Genomic DNA, 12,641 nt, shown 5'->3' with positions numbered 1-12,641 from the left:
AACTGATGGAGACCCATGCCCTGTACAACTGTGATCTCTACAGTTAACCATTTGTTTTCTTTCCTTTCCTTTGTTCTTGGGCAGCCTGGCATCCCTGAGGAATATCACACATATCCCACAGGGTGTGCGTGTGTGTGTGTGTGTGTGTGTGTGTGTGTGCATGCATGCGCTAGCTTGTATCTTGCCCTCAACATGCTTTATGCTCCCTCATCAATGTGAAGAAAATGTGATGTGAGGAAAAATAAAACCAAGAAAACAAGCATGGATCTTTTTTTTCTTTCTAAAGATGCCGAGGTCTCTGTCTGGGAATAAAGTAAGAAACCCCATTATGAAATCTCATGCTAGGACACAGTGTGGTGAGATCCCAGGTGGAAACATGGTGTTGAGTTTGCAAGGCACAATGTGTGATTGTTTATTTTTCTTACCACAATAGGAAAGATCATCAGGTATGTGCCACTCCTGGCTCCTAACTGAAGCGTGAAAGTGTGAATCCAGAGAGCTTTGCATTGCTCCAGCTTTGGCTGTATGTGTTAGAAATAAACTTCTCAGGCAATGTTGCCAGATAAAATATAGGACATCCAGTTTAGTGTGAATTTCAGATAATAGTAATTTCTTTTTTGGTATAGGTGTAGGTCATGTAATACTTGGGACATATTATACTTTAATCTTTTTCCTTGTTTGTCTGGATTTCAAATTTTACTGAGTGTCCTACATTTTTATTGTTGAAATCTGGCCACCATGTCTAAGAGATAACTCATGTCCTCAGTCACCCCATGTACATTCGAACCACCTGACATGGTTGTGGCTAAGGTCTCAGCTTGAGTTAGTGATAAAGTTAAACCAGAAACCAGCCTTTCTGATTCACAGCTCTGTGCCAGTTTATGCCTTTTCAGTGCTCCATTATCAGTTAAGATCCCGAGACTTTTTACAGGAAGAACAGAATTGGAAAATGAAGAGGTGGTTAAAATAAGTGTTAATTGCTCAGGTGTGGACAGATTGCTCCTGTGTTATGGCCTTTATTTCCCATTGTAGGTGCTGACCCCCTATGCTGTTTCAACCCCAATGACAAAGTATCTAAACACCAACATGGTAACCAAGACTGCTGATGAGTTTGTTAAAGAATCACTGAATTATGTCATGATTGGAGACGAAACCTGTGGCTGCCTCATCCATGAAATCTTGGTAACTGATAAATTCTTTCTCAAAGCAAGAGAGGCAGGTGTGCAGGCAACCCCAGCAGAGCTCTTCCTTGCTATTGGAACAGTCAACCGTTTCCTTTAGTGCTGCAGAGGGTATGCTACTAAGTAGTAATATAGCCAGTTAAAGAGCATATGTGGCAAAGAGGAGAAGCTGGAGGCCTGGGTGCTCAGACCATAGATAATCCCAAAATTGGCAAATATCACCCTTGGCTGCCTCACTTCTTTCCTCAAAAAGTAAGGTGGCTTCCTGAGTGCTTGGAAAGGGCAGACCAAGACACAGGGAGCTTCCGTGGGTGGGGGTGAAAGGGGTTGCTAATGTCTTCTCTGGCCCCCTGTGTTAGGAAATGTTTAGCTAACTGGCTTTCCAGGAAAAAAAAAACCCCAAAACCTTTATTTATAGTGTTTGCTGATTTCCATGGTTTAAGAGCTCCCCCATGGCTGAGTTTATAGCTACCATTGTGTTGTCATGGCACTTGAATTTAAGAGTGTGCATGATTGGCTCTTTTGGGCAAGAACAAGCTGGCTCTTGCACAGCATGGACTCCACCAAATGTGGGAATAAAATTCAGTGGCATACGGTATGAGGAGTTCCTACTGTCCCTAGGCTGCTTTTAGAAGCAACCACAAACATGAAACACAGGTAGATTTGACTGTTGCATGCTGATACTGAAAACAAACACACACAGTGTCAGGGCAGTTCTGTTGCTGGTATCACCAACACATTTTAGACAGATCTATACTTTCCCTTCATATTTCAACTTTCTCCTCTGCCTCATGTGCTTTTCTACCATGGGAATTCGGTTTCTCCCCACTGTCTCTTTCTCTCTCAGGTGCTAGAAGGATTCATGGGTGAATACACTAAATCTTCCCAAAGCATTCAATTACCTCTTGGGACTTACAGAGACTCTACAAGAGATACTGAATTGACTTAGAGAACTACTTGCTACTTTTACTGTAGAACCCCAACAGTGTGCAGAATCACCAATTTAACACACACTTTTACAAAGTGGACATGCAGAAAGACCGTTAGATATTTATTTTGCCTATTGCTGATCTGGTCTTTCTCCAGATTACCACTTGCTGCGTGGTGGATAAACAAATGTACAATGAGTTTAAATTTAGTTTGATCTGGTAATCTAAACTACATATTTAGAAAATGTGCTTTTGTCTATTATTTAAAGTTTTCAGTCTTTCTGGGAGCATCCCTTTCTCCTGACTCTCTCACTGAGATGATATTGGGAAGAAAAATCTCCACTATTTCCTGCTGGTCCTTAAGTGTGTGTGGCTGATGTCCCACATCTACCTGGTGCTTGGTGACCCTTTCTGTCCATTTGGCTTGGCCAGTGAACTGCCAGCTGATAACTGCAGACCTCTGAATCTCTGCTACTTCCCTCATCCAGCCATAGCCCTGCAGTCCTTCTGCAGCTTTGGTTCATAAACATGCTCTGGCTCTCACTTCCACATCACCATCAACATGGACTTGACTCATGCTGGATAAACGAATGTCAGCACCTCCCTCACCATGCTGAGATAATGTTCCATATCTCCCCCTTTGCCTTCAGTGCCACCCTTACTTATTTAACACAGTTTCGTATTCTTTATCTGAATCCCCTGGTTCCCCAGCCCTCTACCCAGCCTAAGCCCAGAGGACACACATATCAAAGGACACACATCCTCTGGGATGTTGATGTCTTTAATGGAATCCATCAGCATTTAGAAAATGTTTTCTTGAGCCAATAGCCTGGCTTTCAGGGATGTTGTTTTGCTATATAATGCAATTCTAGATGTCAAAAGTTGAAAAAAATGTTTGGCTTTTCTTTTTTGATTTCTTTTTTTGGTAATGTTTGCTTGTTTGTTTGTTTGTTTTGAGATAGAGATAGAGAGAGAGAGAGAGAGAGGTAGAGAGAGAATCTCAAGCAGGCTCTGCACTCTCAGCATAGAGCTCAATGAAGGGCTTGATCTCACAAACTGAGATCATGACCTGAGCTGACATCAAGAGTTGGATGTTTACCTGACTAAGCCACACAGGAGCTCCTCTCTTTTGATTTCTTATGTAACAGATCAGATCTCTTCTGGCAAACAGACGCCAAGTACAGACTAGGCAAAAGAGTCCTTGTGCCTGTCAAAGTAAAAGAGAAAGCAAAGGAGAACACACAAATCATTAAAGCCAATTTAGTGTTTGCCGGGACTTAGAAAGATTGTTGAATCTAAAGTTATGAGTAATCAAGTAGAATCGACTGGTAAACAAAAAACCATTCCATTACAAAAAGGCAAGGCAAAGACAACATGCTCTTTACTCCCAAGGAGTTTTAGGGCAGGAACTGACATTAGAATGGAATCTCTAAGGTAGAGTCTGTGTGGTACTTGAGGTTACCTCACTTAATCCTCCTAATCATTTAGTAAGGTAGGTCATTTGGATCTTGTTTTACAGTTGAAGAAACTTAAGTTCAGAGCTAGATCAGATGCCTAAGGCCACTTGACTGGTAATGGTGAAGCTAGGGTTTAAGTCCACTTTAGCTCAATGTCATGCTTTTCCTGGTTTCATCTATACCATCCTTCTAGGTTGGTATGGGGTAGACAGCAATGGAGATGGAAGAAGGGACCTTTTAGAACATTTTCTAGGGACCTGGAATCATTTATTTTCTTTATGGATGACTTCACTAAGCCAAAATATTTAGTTTAAGGCAGAGCTAATGAAAGGGCTTGATTTTGCTGTAAGATTAAAAAGCTCTAAAGGGGAGAAAGATGAAGTCCTTGAGGAAGAAGTTGCATTCACTCATTGACTTGGTTGGTGGAAGAAGAGTTCTACTTTGGTTCCCAGAAGCTGTCTTTGGTCCCCTGCTTAGAAATATCTCAATTAATGCAATGGTCTGAGAATCTGAGCTGTCTGAAGAATATGAACACTCCCTGAAAAGCTCACATCTTCCTCTGGTTGAAGGCCTGTTGTTTAGTGGGGAGCAGGAATGTTGGATGCCCAAGATTACAATGTAGACAAAATGATTTTTTATGGGGGTCTGGACCAGTTTTATAGGACATGGGTATGATTTGAGGGCAAGAAGCCTTCCAATGCTTGTGCCTATGCCTGACATGCAGCCAACTAAGCATTCATGCCTTGGCTTGAAACACCCTACTCCTTTTCCAAGAAAATGCTCTGTGTTAGTAATTTATACCTTGCTGTGTCAGACTTTTGTTCGTGAATTCATCTATGCATTTGTGTATTTGCTTAGCACCTATTATGCCTCAGGCATTGTGTAAGGTAATAAGAGCATTTCTGACTGTTTTCTGGAATCTCATTTTAGTAGAACCTTGGTAAAAAGAACCTGAAGACACTGGGGAGATTGGGCACCAGGAAGAGGAAGTGCTTACTAAGAGAAGGAGAAAGGGGTATGGGGTGAGTTCTGAACAGAGTTCTCTTAATTTAGAATTTCTTCTGGGCCGATTGTACAAGTGATTGTTTTGGTTTCTGAGAAAATCTTGCTTGCTGAGAAAGTGCTACAAAATTTTTAAATTTTAGCAAATGCTTAAAAGATTTTGAGACTTAAGTTCAGTAGTCAGAAAGATATTTTTAGGGGCGCCTGGGTGGCCCAATGGGTTAAGTGTCTGACTCTTGATTTTGGCTCAGATCATGATCTCATGATTTGTGAGTTTGAGTGCTGTGTTGGGCTCCATGCTGATTGCTTGGATCCTGCTTGGGATCTTCTCTCTCCCTCTCTCTACCCCTTCCCTGCTCATGCTTTCTGTCTGTCACTCAAAATAAATAAACTTAAAAAAAAGAAAAATATTTTTAAAGATAATGACTATAAACTGAGATGTTTAGTTGTAACTTGTTTGCTCTTCTTTTTTCCCCCCAAACACTCATGTTTTTGTCTATTTAAGCGGAGCTTCCTGAACCTGATCCCATCCTGGGTTTTGTACAGCAGCACATTCCAGAAGAAATACATGGACTACCTCAAGCACAATACCAACACCATATAGTCCAAGTGGGCTGATGCTCCATCCAGCATTGTTCTCCAAGTTCCGTGTTGGCTGCAGAAAACTTATGAGCAGACCAGCACCTGCCACTCCTCTGAAGCTGGAGATGCTGTGTCATGAATACAGTACTGAAAATACAACTTTTTTTTTCCATTTTACTTGAGTCTGGAGATCTTTGCAAAAGCTGTAGTGTAAAAATGTGTTGTGCAGTGGGGTTTTGTGGCTTTCTGTGTGAGAAGATGGGAGTGTCTATAGGAGAAACTAGAGGAATTTCTACATGGGATTATAACATAAATGTGGTGAGAAGAAAGCCTTTGATACTTGGCATATTCAGAACAATTATACCTATAAGCTACTTTATAGCTATGTTAAAGAAAGTCTGAAGGGGACACCTTGGTGGCTCAGGCAGTTAAACGTCCCACTCTTGATTTCTGCTCAGGTCATGATCTCTCAGTTTTATGAGTTTGAGCCCCAAGTCAGCTTCTGTGCCCTGACCATGTGGAGTCTGCTTGGATTCTCTCCCTTTCTCTCTGTCCCTCCTCTGCTCATACTTTCTCTGTCTCTCTCAAATTAAATAAACTTAGGGAAAAAAAAGAATGTCTGAAGTTACTAAACTTTACCAAGACTGCTCTAGTCCTAGAGCACTCAACCTGAGCTCTTTAGAGACCCAGAAAACTCTAGGGGAAGGTTGTGCAGGCAACAGCTGCATCAGGCCAGTTTCTGGGACCCTCCCATTTCAACTAATGCATAACCAGCTTTATCTATTTTATTTATATTTGGGGTTCTATGTCAGGCTGTGCTCACAAAAATAAAACAGAAAAGCATATATTGATAAAAATAGTTTAAAAACCATTACTCTAATGCAGGAGTTGATACCTGCAGAAATGAAATTTTTGTAAGTCTCCAGCTTTAAGGGTGCTGGGCTGAGGGCTTTACTTGTCAACACATGGAGATGGTGTTTTGGGGAACTATTATCCATCAGCTCTTGAGGGAGTTGGAGGAGGAGCACAGCAGCAGGCAACCCTGTTTTGGCTGGCCTTGGTCAAGAGTGTTACCCCCATGACATCACCGTGCTCTAGGTGCTGCTGACACTTGGTGGCACTCATCTTTTCTGAGACCATCATTGGCATTAGTAGTGTGAAAAAAGAATTTATGTATTGCTGCTCTATTTATAAAAGGAGTCTGGGAGATTTGGTTGGAATTTATGGGACATTTTGATATTCTGGGGGAAGCACAGGGTAGATAGAACATTTAAAACCTTGGTAAGGTTGGAAATCATGGGCTGTAATATCATAGCTTTTACTAAGCCTGCTCTGGGGAAAAGACTGGGAAAAGTTATTCATTCTGAGGTGTAGATACCTACTTAAATTTTCTCAATTATGGGTAACAATAACTACAGTACAGAATGTTTTTACAGTGCCCATATGTATTGGTTATTTACTTGTTGTCTTCCGTCCTAAGCCCCACCTTTCATACTCTGATCTATGATGCTGGGCTAGGAAGTTTCAGACTCTGGTCTTAAGACACTTATGCCAGCTGGTTTTGCATTAGATTCTGCTCATGGGAGGCCAATTTGGGAGAGAAAAGGAGGTAGGAGGGCCAGGGAAACTCCTTCCTATTCACACTCTTATTACCATCCTTCTGCAGAGGGGACAGTGTTAGCCACACTCAGCACCAACCAGGAAGCAGCCTGCAAGGATGTACTACCACCCTTCACAATGCCCCGTTTGGGCATTGACCAGGCAGCGGTTCCCCCTTGGAGCACTCAGTTCCTAGAAACACCACCTCCTCCACTGGTTCTACCAGTCCTGCAGCCACTAATAGCTGAGTTACCTAGTATCCTCTTTTTGCCCTTTCAGCCTTCTGAATTTAGTGTTACCAATTCCTTCTACTCAATCCCTTCTGTTTGAAATGCTCAGTGTGCTTTCTCTTTTTGTTATTGGCCCTGGCTGAGACTTTCAGTTGATTATCTTGACTGATCTAGGAAGCTGAGTGGGTTGAATCTCTTTTTGACAATGAAGAATCAGAAACTCAGAGTTCTGAAACTGAAGGCATGATTGATCAATTTGAGGAATTATTTGCAAATGTGTGGGGAGGCCATAGAGAAGTCATCGGAGTTAGTAGAGTGGTGCTTTTATTACCCCAAAGCCTGAAGGGGCTGGGAAGGGAGCAATTACAGACCCAATGAGAGAGACAGAGAGAGGAGGCTGGTGGTCAGAGGAAGGGAGAGGAAGAAGGAGAGGGCTGGAGAAAGAACAGTGTAAGGATCGCTGTCTCAGAGGAGATGTGACCCTTGGCTGAGAGAAGCTGACAAGTTGTGGCCACCCCATAGAGAGGGAGAGAGGATTGTGATATTGTGATTTCTAATAATAAATATATGTTATCTTCATCTCTATTCCTTGGAATTTCCCAGGTGATAAGAGCAATAAGTGTGTCATTTTTATTTGTAACAAGCCGCTTTTCAAACATGCTTGAGTTTATATTAATGAGGTGACTTTTGGAAAGCCCCTAAGGATGGAGCTGGTTGCCAGAGGAACTGACCATGTGATTAGAAGGTTGGAACTTTCATTCCTACTCCACAATCTTTGGGGAGGGGAGAGAGGGTGGAGGTTGAGTTCAATCACTAATGACCAATGATTTAATCAATCGTGCCTACATAATTAAGGCTTTATAAACTATGGGTTTTGGAGAGCTTCTAAGGTTGGTGAACATGTGGAGGTGCTAAGAAGGTGGCATGCCTGGAGAGGGCAGGGAAGCTCCATGCTTTTTCCCATATACCTTGCCCTCTGTATCTCTTATATCCAGCTGTTCCTGAGTTGTATTCTTTTATAATAAACTGGCAATCTAGTAAGTAAACTACTTTCCTCAGTTCTGTGAGCCATTCCAGCAAATGAGTGAACCTGAGGAGGGGTCATGGGCACTTTCATTTTATAGCCACTAAATTGGTCAGAAGCTTAGGTGATAACCTGGATTTGCAATTGGCATCTAAAATGGGGGCAATGTTATAGGACAGCCTTTAACCCGTGGGATCTGATGCTCCCTTCAGGTAAAGAGTGTCAGAATTGAGTTAAATTACAGGACACCGAGTGGGTGTCTGAGAATTGCTTGGGGTGGGAACCTCTCCACATATTTGGTGACCAGAATTACTGGGAGTAGAGTGTTGAGAGGAGAAACAGGAGTGTTTTTCCTTTGCAAGAATAAATACCTCAACTTCACTTCCCTGCTGTTCTCTGGGTCTCCTGCTGGTGCCTGCTATTGGTCACATCTAACTGGAAGCTAGTTCACTGATGTATTTTGTGAGGTTAATCTGGGATACCAGATCAGGGGTTGGAGGAAGAACAGAGATTAGATTTGGAGGAAAGAGATGCAACATAAGACCCACATATTAAGTGATTTTCTCAAAGTCATACCATTAATAGTTGGTGGCTCCTGAATTGGGGCTACTGTCTATTCTCTATGTTTCAAAAGGGATAATACTTTAAGCTCAAAGAATAAATATCTCATTGTGGAATTCAAGATTTCAGCAAAGTAGGTGATATCTTACAGACATTAAAGTCTCACTTGCTTAAATGTGAGACAACCATGCTTGTTAGCTATTCTAGGTATTATTGCCATATAACAAGTGATCCCCCAACCTAGTGGCATAAGATGACCACCATTTTCTTGTGCCACAGATTTCGTGGGTCAGAAAGGGCACAATGGGATAGTTTGGTTTGCTCCATGATATCTAGGAGCTCAGCTGGGAAAACTCAAAGGCTGGAAATGAGTCAGCCTCTGAAGCTGGAAACATCTGAATGATTGCTTAGTTATTTGTCTGGCAATTGATGGGAGTTATTATCTGGGACCACAGCTGGGCTGCTAGATGGAAACCTACACATGTCTCCTCTATGTTCTGCTTGGTTTTACTCACAGCATGGTGACTGGGTTCCAAGAATGAGCATTCAAAAGAAAACTAAGAGAAAGCCATACTGTCTTATATGACTTAGCCTTGAAGTCACATGACATTATTCCAACCCTTTCCAGATTCAGTGGGAGGGAACACAAACCTACCTCCTGATGGGAGAAGTACCATGTGTAACAGGAACTATTGTTGTCACCATTTTAGAAAATACAATGAGCCTTACTAATTAATCTTACAGTAAGTGTTTGTCCTAACATGTATCAATGATGGGGAGTTACTTGGCATTTCAACTACTGATGCAGCAACTTCTAAAAGTATAGACATTGTTTCTAAGCCTTCACATCAAATCCTAGCAAATTTGCCTTTGGGGAGGAACTTCCACAACTGGCAGCTTAGAAGAGAAAAGAAACGCACTTCAGTATATACAACCTGAGGCAGATTTTAGATATAGTTTTTAGCTTTATAATATGTGGGTTTATCCAATGTATTAGTGCTGAGTTGGTTTGAATGACTGATTGTCTCACAAGCTTTTTGTGGGCCTTTAAGAGAAGATTTCTTCATAGCAAAGGCCTCAGTATGTTGGATTGAAATGGGAGTGAAAAAGCTCTATATTTTATCCCTGTAACCACTAACACTAGAAACTAGCTGTCATTTGTTGAGTACTAATAATGAGTCAAGGACTATGTAAATCCTCTTTATTCTTAGGAAGTAGGAACTATTAATATAATCTTCTATCAATATTACTTTCCTTTTACATGTGGGGAAATGAAGAAAAAAAAAGTTGAGAAATGCCCACAGGTTTACCTGACCAGTGAGTGGCAGGGCTGGGATTTGAATGTGGGTCATCTTCCAGACTATAGTAGAGTCCTACCTGCCTGGGATAAGGTTCTTTAACTGAGCTTAAGAGCAAGGGGTGGACACTATTCCCTCCAACAATGTGTTTTTCACTTTCACACGTTGTGGAGAGAGAGGAGCCATCAGCCTTTGCAGCCAAGCCCATGTGCCTCAATTTCAACACTGACCACTTTCCAAATTTACCATTGCCTGGGAATCATTTGGGAAGAGGGAGGCTTGCCAAATTTTCTGAACTTTTGTTTCTGCTGAGCAGTACCAGGCTCTTGTCTCTTGCCCGATTCTCTTCTTTTTGTTTGGAGGGCTTGGAACTCCAAAGAACAGCATCGGCAGCTGGTCATTTAGATGGAAGGATTCACTCTGTGTTCTTCCAGCCTTCCATCTGTGCTACCTCCCAGGATGCCAAAGCCTGGAGAATCCCTCTGACAACACTTGGAGCAGGAAAATGAGGTGATTATGGGCTGCTGCTCTGAAAAAACTTGGGAGCTGTGACTGGGGCAGTTCCCTGGGGCATCATCCATTTCTTGCTCGTGTGGGATAGGAACAAGAATGCCCCACTTCAAAAGACTCCTTAAGCTAACGCTTGCCAAAGAAAGTTGAAGACGGTCATCCCAGGGTCAGCATGATTTTAATCAAGTTTGTCTGCTTCTGATGCCAAGAAATGATGTTTATTCTCTCTGTCATTTATCCACTGTGCTGAGGTCTTAGCCTGGCCTGACTTGCTACTGCCCTCTAATGGGCTGGGAGGGAGACTGGTGGGTCTTTCTATCTAATCCTGTAGGAATTTTAGAACAGGATCCAGTTTGAGAAAAGAAATCCCTCAAATCTTTTTGTTGTTGTTGTTAGTTTTTTAAAAAATTGAAATATAATTAACATGTAACATTGTATTGGTTTCAGGTGTACAGCATAACGGTTGGATATATGTATATATTACAAAATGATCACAATAAATCTAGTTAACATCCATCATCACACATATTTACAATTTTTTTTTCTTGTAGTAAGATCTACTCTCTTAGCAACTTTCAAATGTGCGATATGGTATCATTAACTACAGTTACCATGCTGTATATTACATCCTCAGGACTTATTTATTTTCTAACTGGAAGTTTGTACTTTTGACCACCTTCACACATATTGCCCACTCCCTGTTCTCTGTATCTATGAGCACAGGTGTTTTTTTTTTTTTTTTCTTTCTTTCTTTTTTTTTTTTTTAGATCTATGTATGAGTAAGATCATATGGTATTTCTCTTTCTCTGTTTGACTTATTTGTCTTAACATAATGCCCTTAAGGTTTATCTCTCAATTTTTTTTGTGCTGTTTGTGTGTGTGTGTGTGTGTGTGTGTGTGTGTGTGTAGGTGAGTAGGGAGTTCATGAAGAGAGAAAGAAAAGGACCAGAGAAGAGAAAAGGACTATTTCAGGTTCATACACAGACAAATGGCTGACAATGAGCCTCTTGGGGCTCTGGTTACATCATCAGTAAAATTAGAAGGCTTGGCTACATGTTCCATAATTCAGCTCTTATAGTTTATACATTTTAAGTCAGTTTTGGAAATAATTTTTCTTTCTCAATCTTTAAAAAACAAATTCCTGATTATAAACATTTTTGTAGTGTAGGAAATACAGAAACTATAGAAGAAAGAGAAGAAAACAAAAATCACCATTTACCCCACCACCCAATATTAACCATTGTTCACTGATTGTGGATTTTTAAAATAAATTTTCTGTATGTGTATGTGTGTGTGTATGTGTGTGCACTTGCACATATATATGTCTAAATGCAGATTTTCTATTCCTCTTTCTCAAGATTAGAGCATGAGATTTCCTTGTGTTAATAAGTATTCAAAAGGTGATTTACAGTTGTTACTTAATACTTATTCATTATGACGAAACATAATTTATTTTATGACCCCTTTTGCTTTGCATTTAGGTATTTTTGACTTTTAAAATCTTATAAATAACTTATAAAAATGTATATCCTTGTATGTGCATCTTTTTGTTTTGCTGATATTGATATGTTTTTATAATGGCTTGTTAATTCACATACTGTACAATTCTCCTGTTTGAAGTTTACATTCAGATTGTTTTCAGTGTACTCACAGAGTTGTGCAACCATTGCCATCATAAATTTTAAGAATAATTTTAGAACATTTCATCACCCCCTAGGGGGAGTCCTGTACCCATCAGCCGTCACTCCTCATTTCACATCCCCCAGGCAGCCACTAATTTACTTTCTGTCTCCATGGATTTGCCTGTTCTGGACTTTTAATATAACTGGAATCATATAATACGTGACTTTTTGTTATTTCTCACCTAGCATAATGTTTTCAAGGTTCATCCATGTTGTAGCACTTGTTTCCTTTTTATTGTTAAATAGTATTCTAGTGTGTGGATAGATCACATTTTAATTATCAGTTCATCAGTTGATGAACACTTGGGTTGTTTCAACTTTTTGGCTACTATGAATAATGGTGCTATGAACATTTGTGTACAAGTTTATATATGCGCATATGTTTTCAATTTTCTTGGGTATATACCTAGTGGAATTGTGGGTTACATGGTAACTATTTATTTATTTATTTATACCCAAGTTAGTTAGCAGGAGTAGATTCTAGTGATTCATCCGTACGTATAACATTCAGTGCTCCTCCCAATAAGTGTCTTTCTTAATGCCCCTTACCCGTTTAGCCCATCCCCCACACACAACCCCTCCAGCA

The 12,641-nt window shown here is 40.7% G+C and overlaps 1 protein-coding gene across 2 annotated transcripts in view; it reads left to right on the top strand.

Annotated features, from left to right (window-relative positions):
- Positions 1–8,026, top strand: part of HSD17B3 (hydroxysteroid 17-beta dehydrogenase 3) — a 51,513-nt gene extending 43,487 nt beyond the window's left edge. For both annotated transcript variants that reach the window (XM_060609870.2, XM_060609869.2), the window contains 2 exons: positions 1,033–1,182; positions 5,075–8,026. In XM_060609870.2, the coding sequence (XP_060465853.1) occupies positions 1,033–1,182; positions 5,075–5,173 (249 nt within the window). In that variant the 3' untranslated portion in view covers positions 5,174–8,026. The remainder of the gene's footprint in view (positions 1–1,032; positions 1,183–5,074) is intronic.
- The last annotated feature ends 4,615 nt before the right edge of the window (positions 8,027–12,641 follow it).

The sequence above is a fragment of the Panthera onca genome, chromosome D4 (assembly GCF_046562875.1).
Source record: "Panthera onca isolate mPanOnc1 chromosome D4, mPanOnc1 haplotype 2, whole genome shotgun sequence".
NCBI lineage: Eukaryota > Metazoa > Chordata > Mammalia > Carnivora > Felidae > Panthera > Panthera onca.
The sequence above is the reverse complement of the archived record's forward strand: the minus strand, read 5'-3'. Positions and strand labels throughout refer to the sequence as shown.